A 17,230-nucleotide genomic window follows, 5' to 3' on the forward strand; every position below is an offset into this window, starting at 1 on the left:
GGCTATGGGGTTCGCCTGAGGGTAAGTACATTACTTGGCTCGCCTTGGCGAGCCACTGTCCTTCCGCTGGGGGGGGGGGGGCTGCTCAGACCAGATGGTTTCGACACTGGGTCAGCAAGACCCACCTGCACCCGGCCAGGGGGTGGGGCTGGCAGGCTGCTGTCTTCCCGACAGGCTGCCGCTTATAAAACCCAAGGGCCAAAAAAAAAAATAAATAAATAAAACCCAAGGGCCCCCTCTTCTCTGGGAAAGTGATCAACCCCCAAACTAGGCTCCTGTCCAAACCTGCTCCCAGAGGTTAAAGGCTAATTATTAAGGCAGTTTAAGAAATGGAACTTCTTCTCCCTCTTCGGATCCTTCCTGTGTTCTGCTAACCCCAAGGCAGCAAGCAGAGAGGGGTGGAAGGGGTGGTGGAGGTGCCCGGGGTGGGGGCCCTTCCTGCCAGGCCCACCTTTCCCTGGGGCCTCCCCGGCCACAGCTCCCCCTCTCCCTCACCACCTTTCTTTGGAGAAGGCCTCGGTCTGCACCAGGTCGCCGGGGTGCTCGGGGATGCACGCGCCGTTCAGGTCACCCAGCTTGCTGTCCGGCAGGTCCTCCGGCTTGGTGCAGAGCTTCAGGGCGCGGGAGATGAACACGTCCAGGTCGAACTGGGGGCTGGCGCCGTCCACCGGGGCCGCGCGGCTGGGCGGGGAGGCCGTGGGGCGGCGCTCGGGGCTGCCGGGGGGCGGGCTGGCACGTTCGGGGCCGCCCCGCGTGCTCTGCACCCACTGCGCGATCTCCAGGAAGAGGCTGGCCGGCTCGTCCTCGCGCGGCCCAGGGTCCGCGGCCACCCTGGCGCTGGGGGGCGGCCCTGCCGCCTGCTTCCAGTGCGACAGGTCCAGGATGAGCTTGGGCTCCGAGTAGTGGTGTGGCTTGCTGTCGCGCCACAGCAGCTTGTCCAGGTAGGAGGGCGAGCCCACCTTGTAGTCGCAGGAGCGCCCGCAGTCGGCCTCGAAGGCGCGCTCCATGGACGAGGGCGAGCGCTCCAGGAAGCGCTCGGAGCTGCCCTGCGAGTCCTTGCGCGGGTCCACCTGCACGTCCTCTGCCAGCGCAGCCGAGCCCGCGCGGGGGTCGCGCTGCACCTCGCTGGCGTCCTGGCAGCGGTCCGGCCTCCACTCCAGGTCGGATGACAGGCTCACGGGGTACCTACGGACAGAGGGGTGATTGGAGCCCCTGACTGGCCCCCCGGGTGAGCTGGCTTCCGGGGCGGGCACGCCTGCCCCCTCAGACTGCCTTTCCATTCCTTCCCAGCTGCTCAGGTCCTGGGACCCCTGCTTCCCAACGGGGTTGGGTAATGGGGGTATTTTTCTTGGCTTAACCCTTGTAGTTATGCTGTAGTCATTCAACACCCTACAGCTACTGCTTCAACACCTTCCTGTGTGCCAGACACTGACACTCCAGACACAGCAGCAAACAAAACAACAAATCCCCTGTCCTCATGGAACCTCCTTTCAAGGGGATCCACCTATGCAGTGCTCCTCAAACTCTGACATGCACACACATCGCCCACCACCCTTGTTAAATTGAGGCTCTTGATCCAGGAACTCCAAGAGGGGGCCTGAGACTCTGTGGTTCTAACAAGGTCCCAGGTGAGGCTGATGCTGCTGGTCCGGGGACCACACTTCAAGCAGCAGGGCCCTAATAAGTGCCTCTCAGCCCTGGCTCAGACTAGAATCCTCCCACACCCTCAATTTGGATTTGTAAGTCTAGACTGAGGTTTTGTATCAGCGTGGTTTGAATACACCCCAGGTGATGCAAAGATAGAGCCAGGGCTCAGACCTCTTGCCCTAGTGGACCTGGTGGGATGCCCCCAGCACCCTGCATCAGTGCAGTGCAGGTGGGGTCTGCGGAAAGATTACAGACAGCCTCAGGAGAGGCCAAAGATCCTTGGAACTCTGCCTCCTGTCAGCTGCCCTGCAGCCACAGAGAGCAGTCAGCTACCCAAGAGCAAATGAAGCCAGGTGTGCAGGCTGCAGCTCAAGCTGGGCCCCCTCCTCCAGGTGCAGGGTGTTCTCTGCAGAACCATGTGGAGGAAGGCAGGGAGCACAGGAGAGGGGGAAGCCAGCAGCCAGCTGCTCATGTTATAGGGTGCCTAGTGCTCACACAGGAAAACTAACACACCAAGGACGGGCAGGTTCAGCTGTGAGAGGGCAGGCACACAGCAGAAGTCTACACCATGTGGTTTGTGAGGCACAGCAAAGGGCCAAGACTGCCCACCCTCTCTCCAAGTGACATCAGGAGGGCAGGAATCACCCCCAGAGGTGAAAACTGCCTCATACCAAGAGGGTCCTTGAGATCACAGAAACTTCTAGGAGGAAGAACCTGTGAAGACTCTTAATCCTTGACTGCTACACACCAGGGGCCAAATGCTGGTTCTCTGAGGTCCTCACAGAGACTCTGTGGAGTTAGTCTATCACGCTGCCTTACAGATGAGGACACTGCTGTTCAAAGGCTAAGCCATTTGCACAAAGCAGGAGGGCCTGTAGGGAGGAGCCTGCCATTGACTGCCCATCTCCTGCATGCAGGTGATGGGAAAGTCAGGAACAGAGCTGTGTCAGGTTGAGAATTGGTCAAAGTTGGTCAGCAGTGGCCAAAGAAACCCTGTGATAGTTTTCTTGGCACCAACCCTGCACCACAGTCATGAGAAGCGTGGCATGGGCCTCTCTGGGCCAGTGCTCTGTGTCCTCAAATGCTATGGAGCGGAGGAGGCCGGGCTGCAGGGACCACAGTCTAAGGTGGGAAAAGCATGGTGGTGGCAGAAGAAAGAGTCTTCATTAATCTCTATCTGCTGGCAACTCTTGATGAAACAATCGACAACTACAAACCAACAAACCTCTCCAAAAATAGCAATGTTGCCCTGGCCCTCCCTCAGTGCCTCCTTCATCTGAAACCCATCATCTGTCAAATGACTGAAAAGGAGAATTTGCTCATCTGTCACTTACATAACTAGCTGTCACCTTCTCACAACAGTGGAGCTCCCACAAAGGGCCCCTCCAAGTCCTAGCTGCTAAGCCCCTGACTTCTATTTCTAAACTGAGCTGCTCTTGGCTCTCCCTCCCAGGATTAGCAGATGGTGACACCCAAATGTTTCGTTGCCTGATTGCAACGTCAGAGCAGGAAGGGACCTGAGAAACCAACATGCCTACAGAGATTGTTAAAAAAATGTGTGTTCTATCCAATCCTGAGTCACTAGTAGTGACTTCCGGGCACACAGTGTTGGGAAGGATTGGAGGCCAAGCCCTGTGTGGCAGGCAAGAGTCCTGTGACTGCTCCACAGTGTCTGACATAGACACAGATCAAGGAGGCCCCACCCGAGGCAGGCATCAGCTGTGTGGCAAGACACTGTGTCTCCCCTCTCTGGGTTATGGCTTCGTCGTGTGTCACTGGGCAGTAATAATAATGGCACCCCCTTAACGGCACTCTTGGGAGGTGCCAACGATGTGGACCATGCAGAAGTGTTGTGCAGTAATCAATGTCGCATTGTCTCCTTGCTGTGCACTGGCGCAGACTGCTTCTCTAGGGCAGAGTCCCAGTCTGCTAGAAGTGAATTCCAGTGATGGGAACTCCTTAAGTGTTGCTGAACATTGTATTGAGCCCTGGCTCTAGTACACTCAGGCAGGGAGAAGAGGAGTGGTGTCTGTGTTACACAAAGGAAGGCCCTGGACCCACACATGCTCATTTGCCAGGAGTGCCTGGGGGCAGGAGAGAAAGGCAGTAAACTAATGGGGGAAAGCATCCCATAGGCTTTAGAGCTTGGGAGGCAGAGGGAAAGGTCAGGGAGGACCAAAGGCAAGACAGACATGGAAGGATGAGAATGTGGATTCTAGACTCCAGGGCTGGAGGCCCCTGGAACTGTACCTGTCCCAGTTGGAGAGCTGGCTCTGGTTGGCGGCCATCAGCAGGATGTCATCGATCTCGTCTTCAATGCGGAAGGGGTGCTGCGAGGTGGGCTCATCCTCAGGACATGAGTATGGGCTCATGTAGGGGTGCTGCAGCCCCATCTCTGCTGTTAGGCGATCCATGGGGTTGAAGGTCAGGATCTTCTCTAGAAAGTCTATGGCTGCGGGGAGCAAAACAAGACATGAAGGTCATTCATTGCCCTGCCTTGCAGAGAATGAGTCCTCAGCATGGTGACATTTTTTTGTACTTTCCCGTTTGTAAAAAGGTTTTTGGCCATCTTCCTCCCTCGTGATCCTCACCACCATCCAGGGATGAATTCAGAGCAGATACTGCTTTTTTGTCTTCATAAATGGATAAGCAAAGACCCAGAGCGGAAAATGTCTCTAGGAGACAGCATGGGACACACCTCACAGGTGGCTCCACTCATGTGGTCGGGGGACGCTGAGGTTCCCTATCCTCACTCCCATTTGTGGAGGATTGTGTGTTGCTGGAATGGGCAGGGAGCCTGTGGCTTCCAGGTGCCAGCAGTGATGAGCCTCTGAGAGAGAGGTCACAGAGAAGGTGAGGCTGGTGGGACAGGGCCTGACAGCGTGGAGCTCCTGAGTCCAGCCTTCCCACCATATGCTGTTTGTGCCTGGAGGTTTGACAAACAAGGCCAGGTGGGCTTGATACTAAGATACTTAGCCACCATGCTGAAGCCTTCCCAGGGACTAGGGTCTAGATCCAGGGAAAGTCCTAGGCAGCCGGAACCCGGGGACAGGAGGGGACACTGAGAAGCCTTGTTTGGTGGTTGGTTGCCAAGCAGCATGAAAGTATATCAAGACTTTGGCAGCACGTCGGGTGATGTGGGTGCACACTGGCCACACATCATCTCTGCATGCAGGACGGTGTCCTTCCTCCCAAGCAGGAGCAGGGGCAGGGGCAGGGACGGCTGTCTGCTTATGGGCTCTGCCCTGGGTCATCTCAGGGCAGCTCTGGACTGGAGGTTTATATTACCTCTCAGTGCTGGAGGCTCCATTTAAATCATGGCTTGGCTCATGCTGTTACTGGCCACATGGCAAGGGAGGAATGCCACTGAGCTCAGGAGCCTCAGCCAGCACCACGACCCTGCCCCTGACACCCTGGGTCTCTCTGCAGGAAAATCCATCAATGATTCAGGTAAGTGATGGATTCAGAAGGTCACTGGCCTCCCAGGAGGACGTGGCAAGGCTCCATATGCCTAGACCGAAAGATCAAGAAAGGGGCAGGGACTCGGACCACTGCCGAGAGCCCTGGGCTCAGAGGCTGCCTCTGGGCCAGGGCTGCACACCTGTAGGAGCCCCACAGATCACCGGGCTGGGGAGAGCCGGGCTCTCGGGTGCGCGGCCCCGCTCTGGTGCTGCTGGGCTCCGGGCTGGCCAAGTCTCCCCCATGGGGCTACGCCCTCCCCGGCTGACCTAGCACCCTGGACCTTTTGACCAGGATGGGAGAGGACCGCGCCCTCCGCATAGGCAGGCATCATCAGCGCGATCATTATCATTTCAGAAGCCCCAGCAAACCCTGAAGTCGGGAAGTGCCAACCCAAAGTCCACTCCCACCGACTAGTAAAAATGAGTCTCTTCTTTCCTCTCCCTGGCAGCTGGCCTCGGCAGGTGCCCAGACGCATCTGGATGCCCGAACATCAGCACATCCCTTCTGACACCTAACCTAAGTCTGCCCCCTCCACCTTCCCCGTCAGCCTTGCTCCACTCAATGCGTTCCCCCAAGGCAGCATGTTCTCTCTTCCCTGTGACTGTGCAAGCTCCTCCGCAGGCACCCCCGGCCTGCCCTCCTAGCCTCCCCTGCAGTTCAGTGTGAGGCTGTGTGACTGGGGCCCGTGGGTGGGGTGGGCATGATGTGTGCACTGCACCCCCAGGCCAGACACATAAAAACCTCCTGCAGGAGTCTCTGCACTATCTCCCCCTGGCTTCAGCTGGACATTGGTACCAGGGGACAGCGGTGTGTTGAGGTTGGCAGATACTGGGCCCTGGGGCGCCCAGGCTCCCCCGGTCTGTGCGGACTTGAGGTGAGCCCTGTGCATGCTGCGAGCAGGGTCCCCCTGAAGGTTCCACAGGGAGAACCACAGCACGAGCTTTGTTCTTCCTCAGTGTGGAGACCAGCTGCCACTGCCATCCCCCACCTCCCCTTTTCTGGGCCCTGCCTCCCCACATGTTCTGAAGGCACGCTGAACTCCAAACGGGACTTCTCAGAGCCCTTGGGGTTCTGGAAGGATTCTCAGAGGCATCTCTGGAGATTGGGAGGCAGGGGGCCGGGCCCTGAGGCCCCCAATCCTGCATCACCCAGAGAAATCCTGTTACTCATTTCCAGTTTTCCTCATCGGATTTGTCACTTGTGATACATTTACTTCTCAGAGTAAATGGAGTTCAGAACTCACACTTTGACCTGATGGTCCCGGGGCCCATCTCCATTCTCCTGCCATCCTCCTGCTGGGGGACCACAGCGTCATCCAGGCTGCCCTTCGAGCTCTGGGGGCTACAGCCAGAGACACACCCGGCCTTGAAGGTACAGCAAGGGAGGGGCCTCAGGCCAGCAGCTGGTGCCCCTGATAGGGGCTTGGCGCCCTTTCCCCCACCTGTACTTTATTCTGGTGACCCCTCATTCTCCTAAAGCCAGGGGTGACCTTTTGTCAAGGCCAACTTTCCAAGGCCAGAGGCAGGCGAGAGAATTTTGGTTGGGGGTGAGTTTTGGCTCATTGGGAGGCAGAGCAAGCCTGGTGCTAGTGAACCCCTGTCCAGCTATCGGATGGAGCCCAAACTCATCGCTCTCAGCCCTTCTCGCCTCTGCAGCCTCACTTCCTGCCACCAGGTCTGTGACTGGTCTGGCTGACCCAGGCCCTCACCCTATGCCCCCAGCCAGCTGCTCTGTCCCTCTCAGTGTGCGTGATTCCTTTCCTCTCCCCAAATACTCAGAGCTCTCACTGGCCCCTTAGGACGTGTTCCTTAGACTTTTTCCCACCTCTGGCAGGTGTTCCCTGTCTTCCCAGCGAGAGCACTACTCATGTCTCTAACTTCCAGCCCTAGCACTGTGGTGGCTTCATACATGTTGGCGGATGCTGTGGACAACGGTGAGGAGCTGGGACAAAGCCTAGCACTCTGAGCCTTGAGTCACCAAGGGGCTGCTGCATGTGTGTGCTGTTGCCTGGGGGAGGGGACATAGGTGACACATCTCTGATCCAGAATTTCTGAGAGGCAGATGCCCCTCTCATCTCGTGGAGGGATTTCTACAGGGCCCTAGGACTCAAGTGTAGTAGGGCTGAGTCTTAGTTTGTGGTGAAGGAAATGATCCCTCCTTTCCTTTAATGAAGAGAAAACTGAGGCTGTTATGACTGAGTGGGGATCATGGCCAAGGACATTGTTAAAGGCACTCCTAGTCTCTCTTGGTTTCCTGATGGTTCCATTCATAACAGTGGACACGAAGTGGCATGGAGTAAACACCCATTTCACAGCTTCCACTGCAGCGAACTGGGGCCGTGGACCAAGTTCTGGCCCACAGAACCTGAGTGGAGGTGAGGTGTACAATTGTGCTTCATGCCCTTAAGGACAAAAGGACCTGCCCTCCTTCTCCCCCTTCCTCCAGGGGTAAGGGGTGATACCCTAAGAGGGCAGGCCCTGGACTGTCTGCTTTGTGATTATTATATAAGAGAGAAATAAACTTTTTTTTTTAAATAAGAAATAAATCATATTTAAGCCATTGAGAATTTGGGTCTCTCTTACAATTGGCTGAAACTGTAGCCTACCTAATATAGGTAGGGGTCTCCTAAGGAAGCCTCTGGCAGTCATGAGGCACAGTGATAATGTTGACATTCCTTAAAAAGATTTTATTCATTTATTTGAGAGAGACATAAAGAATAAGAGCAGGGGTGGGGCAAGCAGGCTCCCTGCTGAGCTCTGGGCTCGATCCAGGACCCTGAGATCATGACCTGAGCCCAAGGCAAACACCTCACAGACTGAGCCCCCAGGCACCCCAATGTTAACATCTAAGATGATGGAGCCCAGGGTTTACACATTCTACTTTACTGACCCGTAACGCTGACCCCGTGTAACATGGATTGCTGTGCCCATTTTACAGTTAAGGGAACTGAGATGAGAGGTTAGAAACCTTACTCAAGGCCCAACAGCTACTCCCTGATGGACCAGGGGATTGAGTCTGGGTCTCAAGATCATAAAACTCATGTTCTCTGCAATCACGTCATCAAGAGGAGCAGGGAGAGAAAGATGAAGGAGGAGAGGGAGGAAGGCAAGGGAAAGACAACAAGGAAAAGGAAACAAAGATGGGGAGTCTATGGAGGGCCACCAGTGGCTGCCTTGAGGGCTGCCTGAAGGCTCAACCCACGGCCCAGGGACACTGTGTCTGGACGTAGCCAGGCAGATCCCGCCGCACTGGAGTGGCCCTGGCCTCGTGTGTTTTTTTTTCTGTGTCCTTCGGGAAGGGGACCACCCGCCCAGAGCCCCAGGTGAGGCCAGAGCGCAGCCTCCTGGGTGCTGGCCAGGCTGTCAGGTGGAGGTACCTTCACTGTTCACTTCGGGGAGCAGCTTGCGCAGCGGCCGCTTCACTTCCCAGGTGCTGCTGATGAAGGACGGCATCACCCTGAGCAGCTCGTCTTTGTCCTCCTCCCGGATCACAGGGATGGTTTCTAGGATCAGCTGCATCTGCTCCAGCTCGTGAGCCCCTGCGGAGCCAAACACCAGCCAGGTAAGTGTGTGGCCCAAGCGCTGGGGCAGTGGGCAGCCCGGGAGGGGCACCGCGCGGGTGGGCACACTGGGCCCCGGGCCGGGGACCTGGGTTCTGCTTTTCACTCTGCCACTGACTTGCTGCGCGAGTGTAGGCAGGGCGCTGGCCAACTCTGGGGCTTGGTGGGTCGAATGTCTCTGCCTCTGCGATGCTGGAGTCTGACACACATAGAGTCAGCCAGACCTCGGGGACAGGGACACCTGGGCGCAAGGCTTCCCCCACCTGCCTTCCCACACTCATCCCTGCGTGTCCTCTAGCAGGTCGGGAAAGGAAGTGATTTTGAGGCCAGGGCCGAGCCTCACCTGCTGTTTCCAATCAGGAGGACCCTAATGAGGAGGCGGAGTCAGAAATAACAAACTGGCTTTGGAATGCATCTCGTGCTCCTTTGGGCAGAGGGAGGAAGACAGGCTGTGCTAGGTGTGGGGGAGAAGAGTTTGGGACAGGACGGAGTCAGGCATTCATTCAGTCCTCTGCTCCCTCATTCCTTTGCCAAGCAATGACTTACTGAGCACCTTCTGCATGCCAGGCATCGGGCTGGGTGCTCGTCTGTAAGCAGCTCAGTCCATGAGTCTCAGGAAGGCAACTCCCCTTTGCCACCCGAGCACTGAGGCTGGACCAGTGCTGCAGCACGGCGGTGTGCTTGGGCCTCTCCTTGCTGTCCTCCCACCTTCAGGCTCTTCTTTCTCCCACTGCTTCCACTTCCCTCTGTGCTTGAGTAGCCTTCCCACTTACCTCTCCCAGTTTAAACCCTTAACCAAGACTTTCTATCTTCGAGAAGTCCCCAGATTCATCTGGCTGCTCAGGGTGCCTTGCCCTTACCACGGATTCCTATGGGATTCCGGCCTGCCCTCGGTGGTGCTCTTCTGTGTCCCCCGTGATTTTGGGTGTAGCACTGAGCATATGTGAATGCTGGGATTCTGCCCCAGGAGTGCCTGCAGCTCAGGCCCCGTCATGAGGAGGTCCCTCTGGCCTCCCCCGTGGGGACTCATGGAGGGTCGATTCGGGGACCGTGGGAGCCCCTTGTCAGGTCCACTCTCCAGACGAACACTCCAGACTGACTGCTCACAGTAGCAGGGAGAGAGGACGACGGGGCTGAGAATGGAGGATGGATGGTCCAGCAGTCCATCTCAGGTGTTTGAATATGTCATTACTTGATTCTGAAAGTTCTGCCCTCAAGACGTTAAGGTGCCTCCAAGTAGGTGCATAAAGCCATAAAGGTCATTTTAAAGAGAAAGGATAGGATGTTTGGTGATTGGCATGGGTTTGGTTTGTTCGATTGGTTGGTTGCTGCAGTGAGCTCCCTCCCTTCTTACAGAACGACGGCAGAGGAGAAGGAAGATGGCACGGTTAGGGACTCACCAGCAAAGAGCATTCTGCCTGTGAGCATCTCGGCCAGGATGCAGCCGGCGGCCCACATGTCGATGGCTTTGGTGTAGTTGTTAGGGGACAGGAGCAGGCGGGGTGAGCGGTACCACTTAGTTACCAGCCCTTCCGACAGATAACCCTGGAAGACAAAACCCCAGGTTCCGGTGGTCAGCCACGTGCAGGTACCCTTTCTCCCAGGTGCCTTCTTATTTCTCTCCACCCAGAGATAGCTCCCCGTCCTTCCCTGAGGCTCAGGGATTCGCCTCTGTGGTAGGGAGGCCAGATACCAACATTCTGGGAGGAATTCTGTCTCACCCCAACTGGATGTAACCATGCACAACAAATGTGCCCTCACCTAGTCAGAGGCTGGATACAGAGGAGCCAAACTCAAGTGCATTACCACCATCAACAGAGTAGTGATGAGAACCTGGGCTTTCACTGACCAAGGGGTCAGTCTCAGCAACAGCTGTACATTTGAAATCGAGCCAGTTGCTTTGGTGCTGAGGACTCGATTTAATGTGACGACTGCCAGAGACGCCAAGCCCCTGCTAAAAATGGACAAGGCCAGCTTGGTAAGGGGTGCGGTGAAGGGTATGGCAACAGCCCTGCGCAGCCCAGTGGGTGCAGCGTTGGCTGGCCAAGAGGGCTCAGGGAGCTCCACCTGTCCTGGATTGTGGGGCGATCGGCATCCTAGCTGATTTCAGCCCCTGCTCAGGGATCTATGGCCTGGGGTAGAATCCGACAAGCTTTGGTCGTGATGGAAGCATTTAGCACAGAATGGAAAATACAGGCGGGCCAGCTGGTGACTGTTCTCTACATAATCAAGAATGTGAGTCCAACAGTATAACCTGGGGGGTATCCACTTGGGTTACTTGGAACTGTCTCTCTAGATTGAGAAGGTGGACCTGATTGGAGGGTCAAGAGGGGACAATTCAGACGGAGGGCATCCAGTGTCAGATTCCAGATATGGTCCTGACACCAGCTGATGTAACTCTCCATTTGGCATCTGAAGTAAACAAAGACCCAGGCTTAAGCAGATGACATGTTAGGAAGCCCAAATACCCAGGAGCTTTTGATCCATTGATCCAGAATCCCTTTCTTCGTTCAGCAAGGATTTATTAAGTCTTTCAAACCTTCTGAGAGCCCTGTGGTATGAAAGCAGTTCCCTCTCCTCTGTGGTACGTGTTTCTTCAGAGTAGGGCCTCACACTGGTGGAGGGAAGGGGGAAAGAGGAGGTGACCACAGCATATGCATTCCTGGCCTCAATGCTCCAACCCTACGAACTCCTATAGACTCCCTGATTTATTTTCAGGTCAGAGGCTGAGGTTGTCAGAGGAAGACACAAGCAGAGTCACGCAGAGGGAGGCGAGAGGAGGGGAGGTGCTCTGATGGGAGTGAGCTGTCTGTCACCGGATGGCACTTCCTGTCATTAGCCCCTGCCTGCCTGCAGCATCTAGAACTGAAGTGGGGACACAGTGGCCCTCCTTCTCAAACACCTGTCTTGAAAGTAAAAGAAAGATATTTGCATGGATGAGGCTGCACTGGGCCAGGTCACAATGTTGGCTGAGAAAGTTCACCGTCGCTCTTCCTTACTCTGGAGTGAAAGCCCAGCACCGGCCGCTTCCCTATGGTCACTTGCCCCTCAAGCCCTTTTGAACACAGAGGACACACTGCTGTGTTTCAGAAGCCACTGGGCAGAGGAAAACGTGGGAAGCTGTAGTGTCCCCTGGCAGGCTCCAGAGCCAGAGGAGCCTGGGGAAGTGGGGAGGGGACAGCTATGGGACGGGGTGGTGGCAGGGGTCCTGCCCTCAGCCCCAGGCATTCAAGCGGAAGATGCTCTGGGGCTTTCAGCATGATCCTGGTGATCTGAGTTCAAGAAAGTTTCAGTGGATCCTGAGAGTCTTCTTTAGCAAATCAAGATCCTTTTGGACACCTCCCTTTTTCCTTTCCTCTTCCAACTCCCAGGTATATAACCTGTCTGTATCCCTTGACTATATTTCCTACCACTAAGTTGAGAATTCTTCTTATTTAAGCTGGAAAGCTAAACTACTTGTCTAAAGAATGCTGAAAATAGTTAACTCAACTTTGCATTTTAAAATATAGTTTTTTGGGGGGGAAGGGCAAGATGGCGGAAGAGTAGGGTCCCCAAGTCACCTGTCCCCACCAAATTACCTAGATAACCTTCAAATCATCCTGAAAATCTACAAATTTGGCCTGAGATTTAAAGAGAGAACACCTGGAATGCTACAGTGAGAAGAGTTCGCGCTTCTATCAAGGTAAAAAGACGGGAAAAAAGAAATAAAGAAACAAAAGGCATCCAAGGGGGAGGGGCCCCACGAGGAGCCAGGCTAAGGCCTGGGCCGCCCCCAGGACAGGAGAGCCCCGACCTGGAGAAGCAGGAGCTGCACCAACCTTCCCAGCGGAAAGGCCTCGCAGGGAGTTGGAGCAGGACCCAGGAGGGCGGGGATGCCCTCGGGCTCCCGGGGACACTAACAGGCACCTGCGCCCTGGGAGAGCGCGCCACAGCCCGCGCTGGTCTGAACCCGGGAGCAGCTCGGAGGGGCTTGGGCAGTGGCTCCCCGCGGAGGGGGCTGCGGGGCGGGGGCGCGAATCCAACAGCGCAGGCCCCGAAGCACAGGGCGCCGGGACACAGCCCAGGATCCACCTCCCCCCGGGACAGGCAGAGGCCGGGAGGGCCCAGGACCGCAAGGACGCTCCTGTCCCGAACTGAGCAGATCAGCGGCCCCGCCCCCGGAGCCTCCAGGCCCTGCAGACGGAGAGCCCCGGAGTTACTGCGGGAGCTGACTCCAGGGCTGCAGAGCTGGCCCCGCCACTGCGGTTGTTCCTCCTGGGGCCTCACGGGGTAAACAACCCCCATGAGCCTCACAGTGGCCTCACCAGATAAACAGGATAAACATTACTCACTGAGCCCTGCACCAGGCAGGGGTCAGAGCAGCTCCCCCAAGTGCTAACACCTGAGAATCAGCACAGCAGGCCCGTCCCCCAGAAGACCAGCTAGATGGACAGGGGAAAAACAAATTATTGACCAAGCAGCACTGGAAAGTTCCAGGGTAAGTCAAGGGACTTACAGTATACAGAATCAGAGGATACTCCCGCGTGCTTTTTTTTTTCTTTTTGCTTCCTGTTTGCTTCCCCCACCCCTTTTTTCCCCTTTCTTCCTTTTTTTTTTCTCTTTTTCTTCTTTTTTTCTTCCTTCTTTTTCTCTTTTCTTTCCTTCCTTCTCTCCTCTCTCTTTCTCCTTTTCCCAGTACAACTTGTCTTTGGCCACTCTGCACTGAGAAAAATGACTAGAAGGAAAACCTCACCTCAAAGAAAGAATCCTCTCTCCCACAGTTACAAAATTTGGATTACAATTCAATGTCAGAAAGCCAATTCAGAAGCACTATTATAAAGCTACTGGTGGCTCTAGAAAAAAGCATAAAGGACTCAAGAGACTTCATGACTGAAGAATTTAGATCTAATCAGGCAGAAATTAAAAATCAATGAAATGAGATGCAATCCAAACTAGAGGTCCTAACGACGAGGGTTAACAAGGTGGAAGAACAAGTGAGTGACATAGAAGACAAATGATGGCAAAGAGGGAAACGGAGGAAAAAAGAGAAAAACAATTAAAAGATCATGAAGATAGATTAAGGGAAATAAACGACAGCCTGAGGAATAAAAATCTACATTTAATTGGGGTTCCCGAGGGTGCCGAAAGGGACAGAGGTCCAGAATATGTATTTGAACAAGTCATAGCTGAAAACTTTCCTAATCTGGGAAGAGAAATAGGCATTCAGATCCAGGAAATAGAGAGATCCCCCCCTAAAATCAATAAAAACCGTTCAACACCTCGACATTTAATAGTTAAGCTTGCAAATTCCAAAGATAAAGAGAAGATCCTTAAAGCAGCAAGAGACAAGAAATCCCTGACTTTCATGGGGAGGAGTATTAGGGTAACAGCAGACCTCTCCACAGAGACCTGGCAGGCCAGAAAGGGCTGGCAGGGTATATTCAGGGTCCTAAGTGAGAAAAACATGCAACCAAGAACACTTTATCCAGCAAGGCTCTCATTCAGAATGGAGGGAGAGATAAAGAGCTTCCAAGACAGGCAGGAACTGAAAGAATATGTGACCTCCAAACCAGCTCTGCAAGAAATTTTAAGGGAGACTCTTAAAATTCCCCTTTAAGAAGAAGTCCAATGGACAATCCACAAAAACAGGGACTGAATAGGTATCATGATGACACTAAACTCATATCTTTCAATAGTAACTCTGAACGTGAATGGGCTTAATGACCCCCTCAAAAGGCGCAGGGTGTCAGACTGGATAAAAAAGCAGGACCCATCTGTTTGCTGTCTACAAGAGACTCATTTTAGACAGAAGGACACCTACAGCCTGAAAATAAAAGGTTGGAGAACCATTTACCATTCAAATGGTCCTCAAAAGAAAGCAGGGGTAGCCATCCTTATATCAGATAAACTAAAATTTACCCCGAAGACTGTAGTGAGAGATGAAGAGGGACACTATATCATTAAGGATCTATCCAACAAGAGGACTTAACAATCATCAATATATATGCCCCGAATGTGGGAGCTGCCAAAAATATCAATCAATTAATAACCAAAGTGAAGAAATACTTAGATAATAATACACTTATACTTGGTGACTTCAATCTAGCTCTTTCTATACTCGATAGGTCTTCTAAGCAGAACATCTCCAAAGAAACGAGAGCTTTAAATGATACACTGGACCAGATGGATTTCACAGATATCTACAGAGCTTTACATCCAAACGCAACTGAATACACATTCTTCTCAAGTGCACATGGAACTTTCTCCAGAATAGACCACATACTGGGTCACAAATCGGGTCTGAACCGATACCAAAAGATAGGGATCGTCCCCTGCATATTCTCAGACCATAATGCCTTGAAATTAGAACTAAATCACAACAAGAAGTTTGGAAGGACCTCAAACACGTGGAGGTTAAGGACCATCCTGCTAAAAGATGAAAGGGTCAACCAGGAAATTAAGGAAGAATTAAAAAGATTCATGGAAACTAATGAGAATGAAGATACAACCGTTCAAAATCTTTGGGATGCAGCAAAAGCATGGGATGCAGCATTTCCCTGAGGGGGGAAATACATCACAATACAAGCATCCCTCCAAAAACTGGAAAGTACTCAAATACAAAAGCTAACCTTACACCTAAGGGACCTAGAGAAAAACCAGCAAGTAGATCCTACACCCAGCAGAAGAAGAGAGTTAATAAAGATTCGAGCAGAACTCAACGAAATCGAGACCAGAAGAACTGTGGAACAGATCAACAAAACCAGGAGTTGGTTCTTTGAAAGAATTAATAAGATAGATAAACCATTAGCCAGCCTTATTAAAAAGAAGAGAGAGAAGACTCAAATTAATAAAATCATGAATGAGAAAGGAGAGATCACTACCAACACCAATGAAATACAAACGATTTTAAAAACATATTATGAACAGCTATATGCCAATAAATTAGGCAATCTAGAAGAAATGGATGCATTTCTGGAAAGCCACAAATTACCAAAACTGGATCAGGATGAAATAGAAAGCCTGAACAGGGCAATAACCAGGGAGGAAATTGAAGCAAAAACCTCCCACGACACAAAAGCCCAGGGCCAGATGGCTTCCCAGGGGAATTCTACCAAACGTTTAAAGAAGAAACCATACCTATTCTACTAAAGCTGTTTGGAAAGAGAAAAAGAGATGGAATATTTCCGAACTCATTCTATGAGGCCAGCATCACCTTAATTCCAAAACCAGACAAAGACTGCACCAAAAAGGAGAATTATAGACCAATATCCCTGATGAACATGGATGCAAAAATTCTTAACAAGATGCCAGCCAATAGGATCCAACAATACATTAAGAAAATTATTCACCATGACCAAGTAGGATTTATCCCCGGGACACAAGGCTGGTTCAACACTCGTAAAACAATCAATGTGATTGATCATATCAGTAAGAGAAAAACCAAGAACCATAGGATCCTCTCAATAGATGCAGAGAAAGCATTTGACAAAATACAGCATCCATTCCTGATCAAAACTCTTCAGAGTGTAGGGATAGAGGGAACATTCCTCAACATCTTAAAAACTGTCTACCAAAACCCCACAGCAAATGTAATTCTCAGTGGGGAAGCACTGGGAGCCTTTCCCCTAAGATCAGGAAGAAGACAGGGATGTCCACTCTCACCACTGCTATTCAACATAGTACTGGAAGTCCTCGCCTCAGCAATCAGACAACAAAAAGACATTAAAGGCATTCAAATTGGCAAAGAAGAAGTCAAACTCTCTCTCTTCGCCGATGACATGATACTCTACATAGAAAACCCAAAAGACTCCACCCCAAGATTGCTAGAATTTGGTAGCGTGGCAGGATACAAAATCAATGCCCAGAAGTCAGTGGCATTTCTATACACTAACAATGAGACTGAAGAAAGAGAAATTAAGGAGTCAATCCCATTTACAATTGCACCCAAAAGAATAAGATACCTAGGAATAAACCTAACCAAAGAGGTAAAGGATCTATACCCTAAAAACTATAGGACACTTCTGAAAGAAATGGAGGAAGACACAAAGAGATGGAAAAATATTCCATGCTCATGGATTGGAAGAATTAATATTGTGAAAATGTCAATGTTACCCAGGGCAATGTTCACGTTTAATGCAATTCCTATCAAAATATCATGGACTTTCCTCAGAGAGTTAGAACAAATTATTAATATTTGTGTGGAATCAGAAAAGACCCCGAATAGCCAGGGGAATTTTAAAAAAGAAAACCATAGCTGGGGGCATCACAATGCAGATTTCATGTTGTACTACAAAGCTGTGGTCATCAAGACAGTGTGGTACTGGCACAAAAACAGACACATAGATCAATGGAACAGAATAAAGAACCCAGAAGTGGATTCTTTATCACCTCAACTTTATGGTCAACTAATATTCGATAGGGGAGGAAAGACTATCCACTGGAAGAAAGATAGTCTCTTCAATAAATGGTGCTGGGAAAATTGGACATCCACATGCAGAAGAATGAAACTAGACCACTCTCTTGCACCATACACAAAGATAAACTCAAAATGGATGAAAGATCTAAATGTGAGACAAGATTCCA

At 52.2% G+C, this 17,230-nt stretch overlaps 1 protein-coding gene across 3 annotated transcripts in view; it reads right to left on the reverse strand.

Annotated features, from left to right (window-relative positions):
• Positions 1-219: 219 nt before the first annotated feature.
• Positions 220-17,230, reverse strand: part of MAPK4 (mitogen-activated protein kinase 4) — a 146,724-nt gene continuing 129,713 nt past the window's right edge. For all 3 annotated transcript variants that reach the window (XM_041768680.1, XM_041768701.1, XM_041768691.1), the window contains 4 exons: positions 10,069-10,213; positions 8,486-8,647; positions 3,898-4,099; positions 220-1,185 (listed from right to left, as the gene is read on the reverse strand). In XM_041768680.1, the coding sequence (XP_041624614.1) occupies positions 492-1,185; positions 3,898-4,099; positions 8,486-8,647; positions 10,069-10,213 (1,203 nt within the window). In that variant the 3' untranslated portion in view covers positions 220-491. The remainder of the gene's footprint in view (positions 1,186-3,897; positions 4,100-8,485; positions 8,648-10,068; positions 10,214-17,230) is intronic.

This window comes from Vulpes lagopus, chromosome 1 (genome assembly GCF_018345385.1).
Source record: "Vulpes lagopus strain Blue_001 chromosome 1, ASM1834538v1, whole genome shotgun sequence".
In the NCBI taxonomy this organism is placed as follows: Eukaryota; Metazoa; Chordata; class Mammalia; order Carnivora; family Canidae; genus Vulpes; species Vulpes lagopus.